The sequence below is a fragment of the Micromys minutus genome, assembly GCF_963924665.1.
Source record: "Micromys minutus genome assembly, chromosome: 25".
In the NCBI taxonomy this organism is placed as follows: Eukaryota; Metazoa; Chordata; class Mammalia; order Rodentia; family Muridae; genus Micromys; species Micromys minutus.
Window position 1 is genome coordinate 5,872,460 of NC_137960.1, and position 23,058 is coordinate 5,895,517.

At 50.1% G+C, this 23,058-nt stretch overlaps 1 protein-coding gene across 2 annotated transcripts in view; it reads right to left on the minus strand.

Moving 5' to 3' along the window:
* Nucleotides 1-23,058, minus strand: part of MDGA1 (MAM domain containing glycosylphosphatidylinositol anchor 1) — a 55,168-nt gene that overhangs the window by 15,746 nt on the left and 16,364 nt on the right. For both annotated transcript variants that reach the window (XM_080938443.1, XM_080938444.1), the window contains exons 2-6: nt 10,229-10,368; nt 5,299-5,473; nt 3,387-3,583; nt 2,559-2,691; nt 2,100-2,369 (exon numbers count right to left, since the gene is read on the minus strand). In XM_080938443.1, the coding sequence (XP_080794569.1) occupies nt 2,100-2,369; nt 2,559-2,691; nt 3,387-3,583; nt 5,299-5,473; nt 10,229-10,368 (915 nt within the window). The remainder of the gene's footprint in view (nt 1-2,099; nt 2,370-2,558; nt 2,692-3,386; nt 3,584-5,298; nt 5,474-10,228; nt 10,369-23,058) is intronic.

Consider the following 23,058-nt stretch of genomic DNA (forward strand, 5'->3'; position numbering starts at 1 on the left):
TTTATTTGTGTTTTAAGCCTTGTATATGAAAAGCACTAATTTAGAAGAAGAGAGGAGTCTTGATAGTGGCTCTAGGTAGCACGGATTCAAAGAGCAATTAGTTGCACCCCTCCCCTGGTACTGTCTGACTCCTTACAATATGCTATGTGATTTTTTTTTTTTACGGATTAAAAGCCAACATGATGATCCCGCGTGACACCACAGGGTTTGGAAAGCCAAAGATCTGTATGCTTTTTAAAATGTGGGTCTTGTCTGAAGTCAGAGCCCTTACTTAATAAGCGAGGTGCTAACTTGACAGATCATGTACAATGGCAGAGGTCGGGACTGGGCTGGACGAGACCGGCTGCAGTCACCCTACGAGGTGACTGCCACTACTCCAGTCCAGAAAGATCCCGCCAGCCCATGTTTTAAAGGTCAAGTGGGGTTGGATGGAAGACAGCTCGTCTGTGATGGGAAAGGTGATGCTTTCTAGGAGGAAGGGAAAGCTGTGGCCAGAGAGCTCGAATCTTGTTACTTTGTTTCTCCGTGCAAGTCAAGTTGAAGAGAGTAGGCTTCTCGCTAAGTGGTGACGGGAAGAGACTGAGGCGGGAAGAGACCGACTGGTCAGCGAGAGAGAACCACGGAAGCCAGTCCTAACCATCAAAGGCTCAGTTATAGCTGTCTGTACCTCTACTTCACATCCAGGGCTAAAGAGCTGAAATAAACTTGGGTCTTTGGAAATTTACTTGTTTGATGTTGTTTTAAACACTCAGGAGACAAAGGCAGGCAGATTTCCGAACTGGATGCCAACCTGGCCTACAAAATGAGTTCTAGGACAGCCAGGGCAACACAAAAAAACCCTGTATTGAAAAAAAAAAAGGTGTATGGGTAGTTGCCTACTTTTATATGTGTGTACCATGTGTGTGCACAGTGCCCATGGAGGCCAGAAAAGGGGTCTAGTCCTTGGAACTGGAATTACAGGTATGTGTGAGCCACCATGTGGACTCTTGGAACTGAATTTGGGGCCTCTGCAAGAGTAGGGAGTGCTCTTAACTGCAGAGCCTGTATTTTTGTTTTTTGAGGCTAGATCTCAGGTAGCCCAGGCTAGCCCTGTACTTGCTATATAGCCAAGGACAGCTTTGACTCCTGATCTTTCTGCCTCTACCTTCCATTGCTGGAATGCGAGGTCTGCAATCATCACACTCTGAAAGTTTTGGCCTTAAGAAAAGAACAAACAACCCCCCCATAAAAACCCAATAGTAACAACAACAAAAATTGAAACCAGAAAACAATAACAATAAACAAACAAACAAACAAACTCTAAATCACTACAAGCAGCTAATGAAATGGACCAAGGCTGAGGGTTAGCAAGGAATGAGTGTCTGCTTCTTTAGATCTTGTCCAAGTTTGATACTTTTTACACTTAGTAATTAACTTCAGAGTCATTGACACTCTATGCTACTAGAAATTTGTACACACACAAAACACCTTTAATCCCAGCACTTGGGAAGCAGCAGCAGGCATATCTCTGTGAGTCAGAGGAAAGCCTGGCTTATAGAGTGAATTTCGGGTTGGCCAGAGCTACATAGTAAAACCCTGTCTCAAAAAAATTATTTTTACAGGCTGGAGAGATGGCTCAGTGGTTAAGAGCACTGACTGCTCTCCCAAAGGTTCTGAGTTCAGTTACCAGCAACCACATGATGGCTCACAACCATCTGCAACTGGATTTGATGCCCCCTTCTGGTGTTTCTGAAAAAAGAGCTACAGTGTAATCATGTAACTGAAATAAATCTTTTAAAAAATTATTTTTAATGGTTTATAGAAATGTTAATGTCACTTAAATTTGGTCAATCTACAGCTAGGAAGAAAGTCAGGGAATATCCCCTGAAGCCTGCAGTGCCCAAGTTTAGCTTTGTGTAGCCTCTGTTTATCCGTCTAAAAGAAAGAAGCCATCAATACCAGACCTTCTTGTAAATTGTAAATTGCTGTTCTTCCCCTGACTGCTGAATTGCAGGGAAATCTGAGTGTCTGGACCATGGCTCCCTGACACACCTCACCTTCTGGGGCAAGGGACCCTGTTTATTCCACTAACTCCCCGCCTACCCCGTCAGATCACCTACTTCGCACCAGCAGGTTGACGGTCTTCTTGGCTGGGTTGCCTACGTTGTTGGTGGCCGTACAGTTGTAGTAGCCAGAATCCCGGGCCTGTACTGAAGGGATGCTGAGAGTACCACCCTGAGCCAGAGCACCCAGAGGCAGTGGGCCAGGTCCGTGGGACCAGTGCAGCTGGGGAAGGGGATCGCCGCCCGTCAGCAGACACTGCACCGTCACGTTCTCCCCGGGGTTCACCACCAGAGTTTCGTTCACAGACAGCTTCAAGGTTGGAGGTGCTAAGGGAACAAGGCAGTGGAGTCTCGGGAGACTTCTAGGGCTAAATAAGAGGGAGGCGAGGGAACAGAGAAACCTGGGTGCGATGGGTCAGGGCACCTCTGGCAGGGATAAGGGAAACCCAGAAATGGATGCAGGGCAGGGGCGGGGCCTGGGAGCTGGTGGGGGCGTGGCTGGGGAGGCGCCTGTACCGGTGGTGTTGGTGAGCTGGAAGGTGATCGCCTTGTCTGGGATGCCACACACATTGCGCACAGACACCTGGCAGGTGTAGCTGGCATAGTCTTGGGGCCTCAGGTTCTTCAGCTTCAAGACCTTCGTCTCCCCCTGCGTGGCAGTGGATCACTGGAGTGAGGGACCTGCTTCGGTCTCTGCTCGGTTCTTCTGGGGTCCCCCACATCATTCATCTACCCCACACCACAGACAACAGGCAATTTCTATTCTAGCTCTTATCTCCCGAAGCCCGGTCCGCTCCCACTTCCAGCTCCCACTCCCTCCTGCTGAGCTTCCATCTTCTCTGTGGCAAAGGCTGCCCTGGGGAGCAGATGCCAGGGTTAGGCCTAGTCTCCCCCTCTGGGAAGAGAAGGAGTGGGAAGGGAATACCTTTGTGGCTTGTAACCTACTCACAACATGAGACTGGCCTACAAGGCCACATAAAAACCTCCCTGGTAAAAATAACTTTGCCACCATCTCCTGGAACTAAGAGGGACCTTTCCATCCCAACTCCTGGTAGTGTCTGCTCATGGGTCCCCATCTTGGCCACAGTAGCAGGTACAGATGACTTGCTTGTCCTTCAGGCCCCCCCACCCCCATCCAGCCCTATTCCAGGGAACATGTTATCTTTGGGAGCCCCCTCTCTGGCACTCACTCTGACCTCTCTGTTCTGACTTTCCACCCCAGGCTCTGTGGACTCCAGCCTCCCACCCAGAAACTGAATTGATGAGTCAGGCTAATCTCAAGACCTCAGCTTCCAGGATCTCTCCTGGGGTACAAGAGTGTGCGGAGCCCCTGCCCATCCTGACCTGAGTATAAAGAGGCTCGTAGATGTCAACCCCATTGTCCTGGCTGTGGGACAGGGTGTCGGAGCCCCGCTTCCAGATAAAGCGGGCGGGCGGGTTGGAGCTGACGGTACAGCGTAGAAACACAGTCTTCTCCTGGTAGAAGTTGCCTCTGACGTCGCTCACCGTCTGATGCACCGTCAGCACAGGTTCATCCAAGTCTGCAAGGACACCAGCCCTAAGTCAAGACGAGGTGACCATAGAGCAGGGGGCTCAGGTTCCTTGAAGCCCTTAGGGAGAGCAGAGGACACAGCTGATGTATGTCTTCAGGTCTGCAACCTTGACCAAGCTACTAAGGCGGGGGACTGTACCGGATGACCTCGAAGGCTCCCCAACAGCTGTCCTCCCCAAGGACCTGGATTGGGGGGGCTCCAGCTCTACACTGTTTACCGATGGAACAGGCAGGAACTTGAAACAAGCTGAAAGCCAAGTCCCTCATTGGCTATGAGTTTTTAACATGACCTACCTAAGTTCCTTTTCTCTCTGGGTCTCAGTTTTCTCATGGGATGAGCAGCCTTCGGCTCTGTTTAAATGATATGTTGTTGGTTTTTTTTTTTTTTGTTTTGTTTTGTTTTTTAGTTTTGTTTTTGAGACAGGGTCTCATATATCCCAGGCTAGCCCGGAACTCACTATGCAGCGGAGGTTGAACTTTTGAGCCTCCAGCCTCCAGCGCCCAAGCCTGGGGCCTCACAGGCGTACACTACCACACTCAGTTTATGCGGTGCTGGGAATCAAACCCAGCACCTTTTGCATGCTGAGTCAGCACCCTACCAACTGAGCCACACATTACCGGGGATTTCTTTTTAACGCTGACGCCTAGAACTCCTCGTGGGTGGTAGTCGTCTCTGGGGTGTTGTTTGCTGGAAGGGTGTCTCAGGAAATTACCCAGCAGGAGTGTCTGACATTTGGAAAGTGGGATATAATGCTCTCATCTAGAGAATTCGTGACTGAGGACTGCATGATGGAATTCCAAAAACCAACCAGTCAACTAACCACACAAACGGACAAAAACAAACAAACAAACAAAAAACCCAGTGACTCTCAATATTTTCAGTGAACTTACCATTTTTGCCAGACAGCATTTACAACCTTCTTAGGGTACATGGTGCCTCCCAACCACAGGTTGCACCCATCCTAGCCTAGCTCCTTGAACGCACACTACATCTAAAAGCCAGTGGTGCTTACGCACGTATGCAAATGTAAACACTTGTTGAACAGGTGGCTTAAAGCATCCTTCATGTCTGGCAACATTCCCAGTCACTCACCTAAGAACCTTCTGGAGGCAGAGCCCAGGGATGAGGACAGGAAAGATGACTCGGCCTTCCACCAAGCCTCATGGCGGAAGTTTGATCCCCAAGACCGGGGAGGTAGGAGAGAACACCTTCAAGTTGTCCTGTGACCCCGCCCCCTACACGCACTACGTAAATAAATAAATTTTTAAACGTTCCTCAGAGAGTCTAGTACACAGCACAGGCTGTGTCTGGAGAAGCCTACGGTTTCACAGGGTAGTGGGGAGCAGAATCCCAGAATTGTCCCTGTGTCAGTCCCATAGAAGTTTGTCCCTTACTCTGGTGTGTCGTTGGAAACAAGACCGGGGCACCTCGCTTTTCCTTCATTTGAGAAAGAAGCACAATTCAATGTGCCTTTTAAAGGGTGACATTACGGTCCACAAAAGGACATGGAAATGCAGAAAAGGTTTAGGGAAATACAGGACAGAGGGCTAGCACACCGGTGACCATTCCTGGCTCTCTTTCCAGTCCTTCACTACCTTGCCGCGTCTCCATCCCATCCCTACCCGCCCCCACTCCCTAGGGCCCAGAAGCCCTGGAGAGGCACAGCCAGTCAGGGTCTAGAGCCTCGAGGAGCCTCAACTCACACTGCACGTCCACGCGGATGGATTTGATGGCCGGGACGCCCACTCCGTTCTCCGCCTTGCAGTAGTAGCGGCCTCCCTGGGTGCGGGCGATGCGCTCGATCCGCAGAGTCTCATTGAACACCGAGGTCTCTTGGAACTTGTCCGATGCGCTGCCAGCAGTTTTGGTCCACCGCACCTGGGTGGGCAGTCACCACACTGAGGCTGAAGGCCCTGCCTGCCCCAGACTCTCCAGGGGACAGGAGAGGGTGGACCCAGACCTGACCCCCCATTACCCCCTAGGATGTGAGAAGAACTGAAGGGCAGAGGTTAAAGGTCAGAGGGAGGAGGCTCTCAGGAGTCTAGGCAGGGCCGTGGGTCTGTCAGGACATGTATGGGGTGTGAGCCAGCCTCTCATGTCTTTTTCCCAGTTAAGTGGCTAAGGGTTAACGGAGGGTTGGACAAGCATATGCTTGGTGTTGGTAAGACTGACCTGCCTGTTAGCTTAGTGATCTCATAGGTGACTGAGCCCTCAGTCTCACGCTCCTGGATGTGAAAGAGCTCTGCTGGAAGCCAGTCTTAAAGATGGCTTTATGGACTTCACTCTCTTCTGTAGGCCCCGCCCACTGTTCTACAGAGGGTCTGTGTGGCCAATAGACTTCAGCTCTTAGACTAGGATACAAAATTGATTTCCATCATGGCCTTAATCAGGAGAAAGCCCGCTCTCTTCTGCCCTAAGCAGTCCTGTGGAGAGGAGCCTAGGAGAAGCTACAGCCTTAGGCCATCAGCATCCACTTCTCTCTGAAGAGAGTTCTCCAGCCCTACTCCTGGGATGAGTGACACCCAGCAGCCTTTTGAGAGAGCCTGCGTCAGAATCTGCCGGCTGCTGGATTCCTGCCACCAGCTCTGGGAGACAGGAAGTGTACCGGGACTCAAGCCCCTGCATTTTGAAGTATTTGCCAGTCAACAATAACTAATATAGCATAATGCCTACTTTGCAAGTTATGAGGCTCAGGGAGTGAAGCTCTTAAATGGGGCGCCTCAAATGCATTAGTCAGTCAACAGTTTCCATTATTAATAGTGCTCTTGGTAATTGTTGATGTTCTGAGGATTTACCACAATTTGTCTGTGTGGATTTTAACATATTATTCAAACTGTGGGTTTTGTGGGTTCTTTTTTTTTAAAAAAAAAAATCAGGTGCATGCTTCCCCTCTGGGGGCCAGAAAAGGGTGTTGGATCCACAGGATGGTCCCCCCACTTTTCCCAGGTTGTTTGCTATGTAGCTGACAGGTAGCACAGAATTCCCTATTTTTCTGCCTCCACCTCCACGGTGGCTGGTATTCCATGAGTGTAGCACCAGGTCTGGTAATACATCACTGGGGTCACATTCAAGAGTCCGCTGCATGTTCATTTCTCCTAAGTGAGCTACATCCTCAAAACCCTTTTTATGATTCCCATTGCTTCTCCAGACTTGTGGTTAATGTCCTTCGCTCTAGCATCCAATTCACCAATTTTCTCTTTGGCTATCTCTGAGTTATTAAAGCCATTTTTAAAAAATGTCCATACACTGCTTTTATTTCTATAATTTCTGTCCCCCCCCCCATCTCCTTGTACCAAACTGATCAAGACATAGGACAACGCTCTGCTTTCTCTTGGGTGTTGGTACCCCGATGTGACCAGGCTTCAGCCCCCTTTACAGGCAGAAGTTCTTGGGAATCCATTTCAGCTTAGTCCCAAATTGACCTGCAGCCCTGCTATGATTTGGATGCACAGTATCCCCAGAAGGTTTATGTGTTCCAGGCTCTGTTGCTGGCCAATGGACTTTCAGAAGGTGGATTAGTGATAGGTCCAGATCTGCTGGCGTGGAGATTGTGGAAACAGGAGGTGGGAACTAGTTTGAAGCCGTTCGTCACAATTGAGGCTTGCTTTGGGAGACTTTGGAAACCCTGAGATTAAAAGCTATGGAAACACTGCCTCCCGTGGGCTTCAGCCCTAGTGCTCTGTGTATATGGCCGGCTCTACCTCCTCCTGGGCTCTGCACAGCCTTGGAGTCCTCAGTTCCTGCTCACTGCTGTTGGCATCTGGCGGGGGATCTTTAAACCCTCTCGGTTCATTTGCTATTAGTTGACTTAAAATCCCGCTAACCTGAGGATTCGCATGGCTGGGCTGTCAGCAGCATCTCCCAGTAGCTTTATCACAGATTGACACCTGACAGCTTTAAAACCGTCCCTACCCCCAACCCCAGCAAATATCCTCTTCCTCTGACCAGCAAGGGACAATTGCTCTTCTCTGTCTCTCCGGTACTCCAGGGAAAGGTGGCTTTTAACTTTCTCTTCATTCTCAGAGGACCTTTTATGTCCTAGTAATTAACTATGGGACTGATTGTCTTTCTTTTCCATAACTTTTCCTTAGATTTAAAGAGCCCAGAACACCCCGGGGCATAAAGAGAACAGCACCTGCACATCAGAAATTCGGAACAACCCAAGTCTGTGACTGCCCCGAGGACTACTTGGCCCCCATCTCTCTGCTCTGCCCACACACACCCCTACTTCCTACATAAGCACCCACCACCTGACAGAGAGCCTCATTTTTAATTTTTCAAACAGGGTCTCCAGTAGCCCAGGCTGGGCCTAAACTGGATACGTAGCTGAGGATGACTTCAAACTCCAGACCCCTCTGCCTCCATCTTCAGCGCGCTGGGATGATCACCATGCCCTATTTTGACTTGTTAGGGATGTAACACCACCGAGCTACATCTCTAGCCCTCTGCTTTTTTCTCAGCCCGTTAGCTCTCTAAATCACTCCTTCTCCCCGACCAACAACTTGTCCTGAAGTTGCTCCAGCAGCTACAAAGAACTTGGGTTTGTAGCTTCCCGTTCTGCATGGTTTCCTTCGTGTCTCACACCCTTGCTTCTTGTTTGGACTGGGGAGCTCTGTGTTTATTCAGTCCTCCATCCTGACCTCCATCTTCAAGCCCTGCCCTTGCTCCCCTGATGGGTAGGTGCCCTAGCTGCATCCTGGATGCCCACTGCCGTGCTTGGAACAAGACAGATGCTCGCTGTCACTGCAAGGAAGCAGGAAAGGGGGGGCATCTGGGGAGAGGAAATCTCAGTGAGAGAAGTAGGATGAATGGGACATACTGGGAATGATGGGAGAGGCCCATATGGCCAGGACATGGGCGTGCAGAGGCAAGTGGGGCCAGGATAAAGAAAGTCTGCGGTTGCACCCCAGGGGCTTAAGCAATGGAGAGCCACTGGCCGCTGGCTGTTGCTAAGTGGTAGGAGGACAAGTTAACAGAGCAGGGGGGGTGTTCATTTCACTGGAATGGAGGGAGAGGAGCAAGCAAAGAGCCTGGGAGATCACTTCCCATCACCTCAGTGGACTAGGACTAGGGACAGGATTGAAGAGCTGAGCTGATGAAGCGGACATCCGTATGAGATGCAAAAAGCCAGAGTCTGGCCATCTTGTCAGGGAGACAGGGCAGAGCCAAACAGGTAAGCTTATCTCACAGGGCAGACAATGAAGCCACTGACGGAAACAGGAAGACAGTAGGTGCTTACCCAACGTGCCTAGCATGCACCAGATCCTGGGTTCAGTCCCCAGCACTGCATAAATCTGGTGTGCGCTACGCAAAGCTTGTGTCTGGAGTACCATGTGAGTTCGAGCAGGAAGGTGAAAGTTCAAAGTCATCCTCTGCTCCGCAGCAAGCTGAGGCCCTGCCTGGGTTATATGAGACCCCGTCACCCAGCCATGGTCACCAATGGGTACATATGGGACACAGATGATGGGTATAACCTGGCAGCCTCCTCAGCCGCCTCACCAACCACGTCCCCACCCCCTCCATCATGCGTGGCACGCAGATTCTTGCAGGGATGGGGCTGCATGGTCTTCAATGTCAAACAAACCTTCGGCGGGACAGGGCTGTGATGCAGGCTTTAGGTGGAAGGAATCTTCAGGGAATCTCTCTCGCATCTGCTTATCCCAGAGCCAAAGCTATGAAAGCTGTCTCCGTTCCCCGAATTACCAGGGGGTGTGGGGGAGAAAGGGTTTCTGTATTTCAATGTCCCTTCTTAGAATCCAATTGCCACCTTTGTTGCTGCTATTCAAGTATTAAAGGTCAAGGCAGCTTGCCAGGCAGCCAGCTCCTCCAGCCCTCCTCCCTACCTGCCTCCCCCATCAGCAACAGCCAGCCACCGCCTCCTGCCTGAACCCGAGCACTTGATCTATGACAAAACTCATCTAGCATTTCCAGACGCTTGTCTTCTGTCCCCTTCTAATTGCTTCATGTCTTCGAACCACCAGAGTTTGCTCCGGCCTGCCAAAAGACCGAAGTGCCACCTATATTATCTGTGCGGCATCTAACCCAAAGAGGAGGGCAGCGTGCCAAGCTACAGAGGGCACAGCTTCTAGGCTCAAACAACGCTTCTGCTTCCTTAAGTGCTGTGGGACCTTGGGGCGTTTGCCCAGCATTCCAGGGCCTCACTTTCTCTTAGCTGTAAAATGGGACCTTTGGAGAGTCAGAAAGAGGGGAGAGAGAAACAGAGACAGAGAGAGACAGGGAGAGACAGAGAGACAAGCAGAGAGAGATAGAGACAGACACAGAAACAGAAACAGACAGAGAGAGACAGAGAGAGACAGAGACAGAGAGAAAACAATGGGCAAGGGACCTCCTTGGCATAGTCTGCCCTCTAGCATGTCTTGAGGGTGTGTGTAAAGATGGAGTGTAACAGAACAGCTGGTTTCCCATTATCCTCTCTGCTATCCGTGTTCTCAGGGAATGGTACCCACAGCATCCAACACTTCCCTGAAGAATTCATTTCAGGCAAGTCATCTGCTCCCAGTCTGTCCATACCCTGTCATGTTGCTTGCTCTGTAGAGTGCAGTCTCCAGCTCCTGCTGGATCCCAGGCAGAGTGTGGCAGTGTGGAGCCCCACAAGGCCAGTGCCCATCTTACCTGGGGTCGAGGGTGCCCAGTGACCAGGCACTGCAGCACCAGGGTGTCACTCTCCCGGATGGTGTAGACCCTCTCGCTGATGTTATCTTCCTTCACCACACAGGCCTGCCCTGCGTGCACGATCTGGGCCTGGGCTGGAGCTTCGGAGAGAGGACAGAGGAGGAGGATAGGGAGGGCTCACAGCTCAGAAGCTACAGCTGCCTCTGAGTGTGTCTGGGGACAGTCCAGTCTGACATCCCAGATGTCACCGGCACTGGACCAGGACTGACTCTTTCTGAGTCCCAGGCCAGAATCAGGGTGACCTCAGGATTTGGGGAATATGTGGTACCATATGTGTTCTTCAGTGAGGGGCAGGGACAGGGTTGTTCCACATACTCTGTCTGCTGTAGCAGAAGTGAAGAGATTCTAAGACACCTTGTCTTTTGACCTCAACTATCAGACTATGAAAACAAAGGAACCTAAAGAATGAAAAAAATCTCCCCTTCCCCCCAGGAGAAGGAAAGGGATCAGCCAGAAGAGGAACTAGTCTCACTGGAAGAGATTTCACACAGTTTCTACAATGTATCAGACCGCCTTAAAGGAAGAGACCTATGCCCCAGACCACTGGGTCAGCAGTGGGCGGGGCCACACCTTGACAGGGACCGCTTAGTGTGCACATAGTGTGTGCATCCTTGGTCTCTGCTGTTTAACCTCTTTTTTTTTTTAAAGGTTTATTTATTATATATTAGGTACACTGTAGTTGTCTTCAGACACACCAGAAGAGGGCATCAGATCCCATTACAGATGGCTGTGAGCCACCATGTGGGGGCTGGGAATTGAACTCAGGACCTCTGGAAGAGCAGTCAGTGAGTCTTAACCACTGAGCCATCTCTCCAACCCCTGCTGTTTAACCTTTGACCTCATTTCAGAACCTCCTAAAGATGATCTTGCAGTTTCACTGGATCTCTGTCTCTCTTCCCGGTATGACCACATTGAGTAAACCCTTTTCCAAATCCTACTGTGAATACGTCGCTGGCCTGACATGACTTGGGTCATAATAACACTGCAGGCTGGGTAGCAGCCAGTTGCTCCATTAGCTTGGCTTCATTGTCTTGGTAGCTTCAAGTCTTGGGTGCTTTTGGTGCTATACCCAGCTATGCAACATGGCAGGTGTGCCCATCCCCTCAACTACTAATGGCTCACAGCACTCAGGCGACCCATTTCCCAGCGCTCTCTCTCTCTCTCTCTCTTTGAGAGAGCACTGGCCATGACTGTTTAGGCTCTCAGGCACCCCCTACAGACAGGATAAGCCTAAACTTTCTAAACCCCAGCTTTGTTTGGCTGTCTGCCTCGATTTCTCTTGTAGCCACATACCTAACAAATCACATGCCTGTACCCACCTATACCCTCTCAGCCTCTGCTTTTTCAATGTTATTTTGTGCGCGCACGTGTGTGTGTGTGTGTGTGTGTGTGTGTGTGTGTGTGTGTGTGTGTGTGTGTGTGTTTGAATATATATATGAGTATGTATGTGGAGGTATGTGCATGCATGTGAGTGGAGGCTTTAATTGATGTTAGAATCTTCCTCTGTCAGTCTCCACGTTACTCAGAGTCTCTCGAGTGAGCAGAGATATATCTCAGCCAGCTAACTAGCTAGCCCGCTTACTAGCTAGTCCGCTTGCTTGGGGAATGCCTCTTTCCCAGCATTCAAGACTGGTCTGAGATTGACGGCAGGTGTTTCCAAGGATTCTGGGGATCTGATTCCAGTCCTATGTATAAAGCAAGTGCCATCTCCCCAGCCCTGTCAGCCTCTACTTTCAGAGAGAAGGCAAATTCAGCTCAGCCCCTTCCTGGCCTCTCTGCCAGAGCAAAATCATCTGTTTGTGTTGTTCGTAGCTTCTCCTCCAAGGGACAGAGGTTTTAATGGGAGATTAAGAGACCTCAGAAGACTGTGGCTCCCGTCCACCCAGGATCCAAAGGTGTAAGCCAAGAGTTTGGCTACAGGGGCACAAAGGGAAACTGAGTCTATTCTGATCCTCCTAACACAAACCACTTTCACCCACCAGAGCCTGGGCTCTGGAAGGGAGGGGAGGGCCCAGCTTCACATTCGCTCACTGCAGAGAGTACATGGATTAGAAGAAGAGATACAGGTACAAAGCACATGGGGGGAGCATCCCTCTGTGTGTCTTCCAGCACCCAGAGTGTCCACACATCAGAATGTACCTATCAGGTGCGGGGTGGTGGACTCATCTTGATCCCTACACAAGACCTCATGTTGAGAAGGGGTGACTTCACGGAGAAGAACGCAGTAGCTGCTGCAGGGGGATCTCCATGGAAAATCTGCCTTTGCCTTAGACTTCAAAGCACAAAGAAGACCCATGCCAGTGGCCGGAGGCGAGTCCCACACCGAACGTCCTCCAAGAAGAGCAGCGGGGATGTCTGGGTCTTAGTGTACCTGTCTCTGAAATGGGGGTGCAGCCAGCTCCTAGAATTTACATGTTGGGGGCATGAATATGATGAATTAAAAATAGATTGCCATAGGTTCAAAAGGAGCACCTGCCATCAACACTGATGAGACAGATCTAATCAGAGCACTGTCCCAAATGGCCATCAGCCAGCAGGTCAAGAAATTGAAAGAGGGTCTCACCAAGCCCAGTCTGGGTTCTGGTATATTATTTAGCAAGGATGAACTTGAATGCTTGATACTTCCAAATTGTACCTTCTAAGTGCTGGGATTATAGACGTGTGCCATCCATCCCAGATAGACTGGAGAAACCTATGGTACAGCCGCTAGGTATGACACTGGCAAACTGCATGGCGGTCACAGAGCAACGGACCTGGGCTAAGCGGTTAAAGCATAGGCTCCGTGTCTTTGAGGAATTGGAGTCACCTCTCTGAGCCTGTTTCCCCACCTAGAGGAAGGAAATGGATTGATGACCTCTGAGGTCTTTTCAACTTGCTATTGATTTTGTAATCAGCGTGTGTGTGCGCACCCGGTGCCTGTGTAAAATGCACACCGCACTCCAGGAAGGGGGTCTGTCACTGTCACCGTGCCATAAAAATTTGAGAACGTCACCAAACACATAAGAGATAGGCATCTTTGGCCCAGGTCCCCAGGAAACCTCATCAAGCAACAAGCTACCAAGAGATGTCATGCATGCTGGTGGCTGATAAGACCAGGAGTCTGTATGGATGTCTGCAGGAAGCCCGGGGTGCCTCTTGACAAGGAAGACATCGGTTGAACAGGCTTCAATGGAAGATAAGCTATAATCTTGGACACTGTGGCTTGCCCACAGCAAGGCAGTGTTGTAATGACAGGGCTTTCCGTGGCTGATAAGGAACGGTGGGAAAGAGTTACAAAGCTGCACACGCTCAGGGCGCAGCAAGCCTGGGCTAGGGTGTGGGGCCCTGGGCAGCAGACACAGGAGGGGCCTGCAGCTTTCTCACTGAAGGTGGGCAGGGAGCAGCCATCACAGATGACATCGTTAAGATGGCCTGCCTTGCTCTGCCAACATTGGCTAATTAAGAAGATCTGAGTCTAATATGGGAGATACACTGGGAAGGGATTTGGACCACACTTGGGGATGGATGCAATAGGAACGAGCTCTCAAGGCGATCACACAACAGGTCCAAGCACCTCCTGAGGGGCTGAGAGAGATGTCTCAGTGGTTAAAAGGACACACTGCTCTTGCAGAGGACCTCAGTTCAGTTCCCAGAATCCACATGCATATACTTGCGCCCCTAAACACGCATACGCATAATTACAAATAAACCCTCTTAAAAAAAAAAAACAAAAAAACTCCTAGTGGCTTTTCTTCTTATAGCTAAAAAATCTCATAATCAAGTCGTGAGCCTGTCAAGAGTGGTAGAGGAGAACCCAGTGTGGTGATGTGTGCTTGCATATAGCAATGGGGAGGCAGATACAGGCAGAGCCTTGTGAGTTTGAGGCCAGCCTGGTCTGTATCATAAGTACTATGCCAGCCAGGGATACACAAAGAGACTGAAAACAAAAACAAGGGGGCTGGAGAGATGGCTCAGTGGTTAGAGCACTGACTGCTCTTCCAGAGGTCCTGAGTTCAATTCCCAACAATCACACGATGGCTCACAACCATTTGTGATGGGATCCGATGCCCTCTTCTGGTGTGTCTGATGACAGCTACAGTGTACTCATATACATAAAATAAATAAATAAATCTTTAACAATAGAAAACCATCTTTTTACCTGTCTCTGCTGGCATTAATCATTGTAATTAGAGAGTCTAGAACCATCTGCAACCTCTATCTTCACATGTGGGATGGTTGTATAGATATTTCCTGGGAACAGAAACAATCCTTCCCTGAGGGAGGAGAGAGACTTCAGCAGGTTACCTGACAATTCAGCAATTTGGGGTTCACATGGCTTCTGCACAAAGTTCCGGGGGCAGGAAGAGTTGCTGGAGAGAAGACTCTTGGGTGGAGGGGCCTGCAAGTTGTGGGGAGCTCCCGGGACATACCTGCCTTTGAGGTGCCCAGTCTCCTATAACTCAGTTTCACTAGGTGCTTTATGTGGGTGAACAGACATTTATTCACGTCTCCCCAGGAAAAGTCAGATGTTAATAGCTGATTAGGGTAGGGTGGTGGCGGCACACAACTTGAATCCCAGCACTCAGGAGACAGAGGCAGGTGAATCTGGGCTATCCTGATCTACAGAGTGAGTTCCAAGCAGCCAGGGTTAGACAGAGAAACCTTGTCTTGAAAAACCACACACACACACACACACACACACACACACACACACAAAGTTCCAGCCTTATGTTTTTCTCCTGGTATAACATCTCTAGTGCCCCCTCTCCCTGGCATGTCGCCGTGCAACACACTGTCATAGTGACTCCACAGGTCATAGGTGAATGTTGGTATTTCTGTCCCTGACTCTATTTTTCGGGCCCCAGCTCCGCACATTCTAGGAATCCTCCAGGAGCAGCAGCAACTGCTTCAAAAGGCCACTAGTCAGGGCCTGTCATGATCCTTTCTTCCATCTGCCCAACAACAAATGTCCAGGGTTGGCGCCCGCTGGGTTCTAAAGAGACTGTCTCTAAAAGTGAGGAGGGCTCACTCTCAAAGGCCACGGCCAAGCAGGGAAGCAAAGAGGACCAAGCTGGGATGCAGGGGAATGGAGGGACAGAATTGGAGAGAGAGGAGCAGACTTCTGAAATCACTTGAGGGTTAAGAGGACTGACAGCCAGGTCTCTTACCCCCTGCTGGGGGACACAGCTCCAGTTTCTTAACCTTTCTGAGCCTGAGCCTCTTGGCTGTCCCTCAGAACCACCGTGAATGTTCCAAACAATGTATGTATGTAAAACACTGGCCCAAATAACTCAAGCTCTCATTACGAGTGACAGCCCCCAAGAGTATGAAACAGGAGCGAGAAGAGGGACAAGAAACCACCTGCTGTGGTCCTCTTGCAGATACCAAACTGGAAGGGATGTCTCATGAATACACTAGAAATTCAGCCCGCGGGTTGTGCAGGGACTGAAGGCAGGGGGCGCTCGTGAGCTCTTTTGAAGCTCAGGGGTGCTCTCACAGGATAATGCCCCTCAAGCCTCTGAAGCCTTAGTCTTCTTCTTAAAATGCAGTGGCTGTGAGGAGTGCGTAAGTAAACCCATGTGAGTGTTTAGAACATCTGGGAGAGCACTCTGAGGGCAAGAGTGCTTGTGGTGTAAGCATGGGGGACCCAAGTTCAAATCCTCAGCATCCATGTAAAAACCCAGGGCTTGACCTTGGTATTGGGGGTTGGGGGAGGGAACAGGATGGCCAACAGGACAGGACAAGAGGACTCCTGGCTCTTGGTAGCTCAGAGACCGTTTTTTCAGTCAATAAAATGACTAAGAAGAGAACACCTAACACCCACCTTTGGCTTCCACCAGCATGATCACAGGAACAGATACGCGGGCATATGTTTCATGCTCACACATGCACGTAAATAGGCATGCACACATTGAATAAATAAAATAAAGTGATGTCTGGCACACATAAAGTAAGCTACCTAAACCATCGGCTGTCACTAAGACAGACTTGAGCTCCCAGACGCTTGCCTCTCTATAAGTGGTACACATTTGAAAGACCCTACAGCCCCTTCTGAACATGCTCAGTAATGGCATCATCCTGCTGGGTCCTGAATAGGTTCTGGCTCGTTATCTCTGTTCTGAGACAGAAAAGGCAAATCAGTGTTTAGCCTCCTTCACAAAAAGGGAAACTGAGGCACAGAGAAGAAAAACACCGTGACTGAGACCACAGTGGACCAGGACTCAGACCCTGGCTTTCTTCAGGCTGCCTTGGAACTCTGTTCACTGTGAAATTCCCACTACTTAGTTTTGCCAGGAGGCCACCCGCTGTGACTAAAGGCCTGCTGAGAGCCAGTGAGGGACCTAGGTCAGACCTCAGGTCCTGCAACAGCACCCTTATCACAATAGCATACAAATTCTGCAGTGTTCTGCAAGAGGGTGTCATCTCAGAAGGGAACCTTATTTGTTGCCTTTTAAGAGCCTACTGCTGTTCCCATTTTTCAGGTAAGAAGGATGAGGCTCAGCAAGGATACATAAACCCTGCAAACCGCTCTGGTCTGGAAGCCATGGCACCTCCTAGATTTCATTTGCTGAGGGCCCAGCACAGTGCTAAAGACTTGGATCTGGACACTCAGGACACCGGCTCTGGTCAGGTCATATGGACAGGGTCCTTCGGTACCATCCTTTCCTCACTGAGACCCCCCCTCGCCCTTCCATCTCTGGGAACAAACATGTTTATTGATCCTTTTATGCAGGGAATGCAAATGGACACTTAGTAACTTAGTGGAGTTAACAGTGCTGAAATATTAACAAGCTTTTCTCCCTTAATTAGCTGCTCAGACAATGGAGTCCAAGGACTTGGGAGACAGCTTCCTGGGGCAGGCAACAGCAGGGTTGCCACAGTTGATTCTGTGACCCCTTCCTGTGGCCCGTGGGCTATCAGACAGGGGCCTTCCGGGGAAATGAGCCTTGTCCTTCTTGCTCTCCGAAATGGGTTTCGTCTAACCTTCACATAATTCAGCTATTTACACAGATACCAGAAGCCTGGCCTCTACCCACTGCCAGCCAGGGGTGACCCAGGACACTTTCTGGGAGCCTGTGAGACTAGAGGTACCTCCAGGTCCATGCTCGGAAGAACAGTTTGAAACAATCCCATCTCTGGCCCCAGTGCACACCATCTGCAGACTTCTGGCCCATCCACCCCTGTTCATCCTTTCCCAAGCCAATCACCCCATGGCTACATTCATTGTTCTTCATCTTCCCCCCTCTCCTGTGCTTCCAAGCCTTCCTACGAACCAATCACCTTTGACTTTTTTGAGCATCATAGACAGAAAGCCTCCTGGGTGAGGAGCCTTGGGCTCTTCAGCTCAGACCATTGTAAAAATCTGTTCCCCAGTCCAAGGTCTACTGTGCTGATCAAAGCCAAACATAGAATGGAAGGAGCAGCTCAACCAATGACGCTCTTGCCTTGCAAAGCACAGTGGCCCCTGGTATCCATGTAGAAAGCCAGGGTGCCCTGGCTAGTTCTGTGTGTCAACTTGACACAAGCTGGGGTTATAGCAGAGAAAGGAGCCTCCCTTGATCTAGCTGTAAGGCATTTCCTCAATTAGTAATCAAGGGGGAGGGCCCCTTGTAGGTGGTGCCATCCCTGGGCTGTGGTCCTGTGTTCTATAAGAAAGCAAGGTGAGCAAGTCAAGGTGAGCAAGCCAGTAAGCAGCACTCCTCCATGGCCTCTGCATCAGCTCCTGCTTCCAAGCTCCTGCCCTGACTTCCTTTGGTGATAAATAAACCCTCTCCTCCCCAGTTTGCTTCTTGGTCATGATGCTCTTCGTACAGGAATACAAACCCTGACTAAGACACAGGGTGTGGTGCTGTGGTGAGTGCTGAGGAACGGGGAGAAACAGGGAGGTCCCTGGGACTTGCTGACCAGCGAGCCTTGCCAAACCAGTGGGCTACCAGTCTCAAAAAGCAAACGAACAAACACACAAACAAAAAAACAAAACAAAACAAAAACCAAGGTAGATGGCTCCTAAAGAACAGTACTCAAAGTTGACCCCTGACCTCCATACACGCATCTCATATGCATATGCAGTCACATGCACACACTAAATAAATGGTAAAAGGCCATTCACATGTCCAAACTCCTCCTCACCTCTGAGAAAGGCATGGGGTCCACACCTAAGGATGAGGAGCCTGCCATCACCACCACTGAGCCCCCAAACAAGCTGGTTTTATATCGACAGGTGCAGAGCTAGAAGCTTCTGGAAGAAGCAGATCGCCTTGTCAACCCATCTTTCTGAAAGCGGTGGCCAGCTTGCCTGTACCCCAGTCCCTGGGAATGTTCTGCACTTTCATCACATCTGTGCCTCACTGGAACACATGCGAGCAAGCAGGAAGTGAGCCAGGTGAAGCTGGAAAGCAGGAGGCGGGCCATTTGTCAACTGCCAGTCAGCAGCCATCTGGGCTCTATGACGACTCCCTCTGCCACTAAGGAAGACCTCTGAATGGGAACCTTTAGGTTCCTATGGATACAGAGTGCCACATGGCAATACCTCAGAGAAGGCGGGAAGGTGCCAACCTCAGGCAGGAGCCTGCTAGATGGAGGCTATGAGTCCTGGGCTGCATAAGGTGGGTTTGAGGGACAGAGGCAGAACTTTTGTGCTCCACAGTCACATTTATCTGCAAGATGGGGAACACTGGAATAGTGTTTGTTAACCAGGAACAACATCCGCTTGAGGGTGGAGTCCTGTGCACTAAGTGCAGGGATTGGTGCTTAGTAGGTGCTCATTTCTGCTCTATTTCCAGTTGGTAATAGAGCTCAGGGCTCTCCGAGAGCCAGTCCCGAAGTTCCACAGGAGGAGTCAGTTAAAACAAAATAGGGGCTACTTTAGCCGGATACTAAAATTATAGCAGCAAAGGAAGCTGAGCCTGGTTACAAGTGAAAGAACACACCTTGATGTTGGGTGACTAAAACTGTGGCCTAGTGGCCTGGCTCTGGGATTTGGGGCCAAGCTCACTGGCTCACTCATTCAACATCCTAACTGGATCTCTGTCACCTAGCTCCAACATGCTCTCCCATTCTTGTGGTTCCCTCAGCCAGGACTCTAGAGTCTGATTATAATCCAGCTCCCATTCCTTATAACTATACAAGATCTTCCCAGTGGAGATACAGGCTGGGAGGAGACACAGGCTTGGATATGGCTTCCTGTCCCAACTGTAACAATAAATTACTGTGTGACTCGAAGCAAATTATAATACTTTAATTTGGAGCCTCGGTTTTCTGACTGTAAAATGGGCTGGCTATAGACTCTAGAAGGACAGACGGGAGTGGGTAGAATAAACAAGACCAGACTACAGCCTGTCTATTCCAGTGTGGACCCTCACAGCTGTCTGAGTGGCTGCCATCACTATAAGCCTGGGACACAGGTCCTGGGGAATCAGACGTCTCTCTGGTATCACATCCAAATGCCCATCTTAGAAGGCAGAGTCTGGTTCAGGCCCTGCGCAGAAACAAGCAAAGCAGTGCTGTGCTGAAGTCACAGGATCCCTGAAGACCCCTGACCCCAAAGCCCAGGAATATGAATGAGGCTTCACCTGAGCCCATGAATCTGATACCCAACCCCAGAGCACGGGGCTTGACTTAGGGTTTTGGAAGGCGTCTGGGACCCTGAGCCCTCAGACAAAATGGGACAGCCATGGTTGGGTGGGAATCCTTTCCTTTGAATTTTCTGGAGCTGAGGGTTAGTGGGGGAGGCTCTGTGGCAGCTTTTTGCTTGGCTAAACCCCCACAAAAAACAGCATTAGGCTCACGGTGTCTGGTTATGCATGACATCTGACGAGGTGCTGTGTAAACCGCAAAGCCCGGTGCAGATCTAGTCTTGTTGTGATCGTTAGGTGTGAGAGGGCCAAACACAGCCTTGGGATGTGAAAACGTCAGAGATTAAAAAGCACAAGAGCATATGTCTATTAAACCGGGTCAGACAAACACACACACACACACACACACACACACACACACACACACACACAAACAATCAGATCGCCTGTCCAACTGTCTCAGTGCCAAAAGCTAGACTTGGGGGAGGAGACCTCTGAAGAAATGATTTCAGATGGAAAAATCACTCGCATGAAGATATTCATGGTAGTGTTATTGGAGAGGAAGGTAAATTGGTACCTGCTCGGGAGCTAGCTGCAGAGAAATAGTGACCCACGCCTGGCCCATCAATACAGAGGGTGCTACCTGCCCATTTTAGTGACAGGGCTGAGGGCTCTGTCAATAGCGTGAGACGTGTGCGGGAGATAAAGTCAGCAGAGAGAGCAGAAGGGACAACTGTTTACAGCTATGTAAAAATGTATCGACAGGTATGGGCAGCGAGCTCCAATGAATGGTTAATGTTTGATGGGCACGGGGGTCGGCTGCTTCCTGTGAAGTTGTTTAAGTGGTTCATAATAACAATAACAACACGGAAAGCAAAATCAATCCTGTAGCTCGAGAGCTGGCAGGGCCCCAACTCCCAGGATGGAAGAAGAAAGAGGAGAGACAAAGTAGAGAGGATAAAAGTCTGGAGATCCCTTTCCTTCAACCTCAGGTTGCTTTGAGTCCCCAGTGGAGCTCCCGCCCTTGGGATGCTCAGAGCCAACTTCAGGGAGGAACCACAGCCATACTTCCAGAACCTTCCCAAGATTGCCTGCATGTGAAGTCACCGGTGTGTTCCTGTAGGCCAGACTGTCATCCTAGCGACCTGGGGCCATGGGAAGGTTCTCTCCAAGGTTACACTAACTTCTTGCACTTCTCCAGCCTTTGACCTCTGGAGCACCCCAATATGAGTGGGACACACTATCTGATGTCCTGATAACTACCTGCCAATCAGGAAGCTCCGAACTCTCCTGTGTCCCGTACACAACCTGCTCATGACCCTCACCGGCTCAGTCTTCTGGAGCCCCTGTCACCAGCTCCTGTCTGGACAGTCAAAGTGTCCTCCTGACAGGTGTGCTGGGCATCCTCCCTCACCCACTAGCCTGCCTCTCTCATGGCGGCAGCAGTGACCTTTAACATCACCCCTTCCCCTTCACTCACACTCCCCCACCTCCGTTCCCATCTCACTTAAACCTAAACAATATGTTCAACAAGGAGCTGTAGTTTTTTTTCCTCTGGGTTATGACTAATCACCTGACACATTACAGGGAGGTAGGGTGGGGGAGGGAGTGTTTATTCTGTCTCTTCCAGTGTCCTCTGGGTAGTAGGATTGTGAGACCACACCCTCTCCTCTCTCCTTGTTCACTCTGAGTTCCAGCCCATACATTAGAGCTGCCTGTCTTCAGGAGGCTGGGCCTTCCCTCTCCAGTCAAACCTTTCTAGAAATATCTTCATTGACACACCCAGAGGTGTGTCACCCAGGTGATTCCACAACCTCAGACAGTGATGAATAACCACCCAGCCTGCTTTGCCCTTCTCCCCACTTCCTTGAGGCAGGCCAAGCCCACTTTTACCTCACAACCTCTGAGATGCCATTGCTCTGTTTTGTTAAGAGTCCCCAACAATCCAATGGTCTCTCCATCACTTCCTTCTAAGAGACCTTCCCGGGGCACCTTACTTACAGCCACACCCATCCCCCTACTTTGTGGGGTTTTTTATAAAACTCACTGGGGGGTGTGTGTAGAGAGATGGTTTAACAGTTAAGGACTCTTGATGATCTTGCAGAGGACCCCAAGTTTAATTCCCAGCAACCACATCAGGTGGCTCACAATTGCCAGTAACTCCAGTTCCAGGGGATCTGACGCCCCCTTCTGGCTTCTGTGGATACCTGCACTTACATGCACCTAGACACACACACACACACACACAATATTTTTAAAAAGAAATAAAGCCCTTCCGCCCTTCCACACCCAGCCTTTTTTTTTTTTTTTTTTGTTCTCTCTCTGTGTTCCTTCACAGCAAACATTCTTGAGGAGGAGACATGTTAAATCTCTAAAAGGACATGCCATTTTCTTCTGAGAGTCAGTTTAAAAAAAAAAAAAAAAACCCACAAAGTCTGGGAAGTTATTCTCTTTAGCATCCAGCATATTTATAAATCAGGAACTAGAATGCATACCTGCCTTCCTCTTCAAGCACGCTCTTATTAGTTCTTTTTTCCCCCGTCCATTACTGAAAGGTTTCTCTTCCTTTTTTTTTTTTTTTTTTTTTTTTCTTTTCTTTTTTGGCTGTAAATGGCACAAACCGTGGGATCTGATTATAAAGCTATGCCCACGAGCAAGCCATAAATGGCTGGGTGGGCGATGGGTGAAGGGCTTGCTCCTGGGGGCTGAGGGCTCTTCAGGGGATGGCTGTGGACAGGAAGGAAGTGTGGCATTCACCGTGAGACAGGAATGGCTGGTGGGCCTGCGTGAGGCAGAGAAACAGGAAGGTGGCGGGTATGTTTTGCATTGGGGAAGGCAGCCTCTCTCCTCTCCAGACCCATGGCTTCAGCCTTGTCCTCTCCATCCCCAATACTGTGTCACCTGCCTGTACACAGCATGTCATGCCTCTTCTCCGGTGGCATTGTGCATGTTGCGGCAGGGACTGTGATTGCTCTCTGGGTTCTCTCTCAACCTCTCTACCATTAAGCCCTCCCTGGTCCAGGCCCCAGACTAAGAACAGCTTAGCACAAGTTGATTCTTCTCATGGGTAAGGACACCGAGGCACAGGAAAATGAAACCCTGCCCAAGGTGTAACACAGCCGAGGCAGGACTGGAACCCAGGATCCACCCTAGAAGATTCCACGGTTTCCCTTCAGCCCCCGCAGCCCCGTCACACTCCCTTGGAGCAAGAGAGAC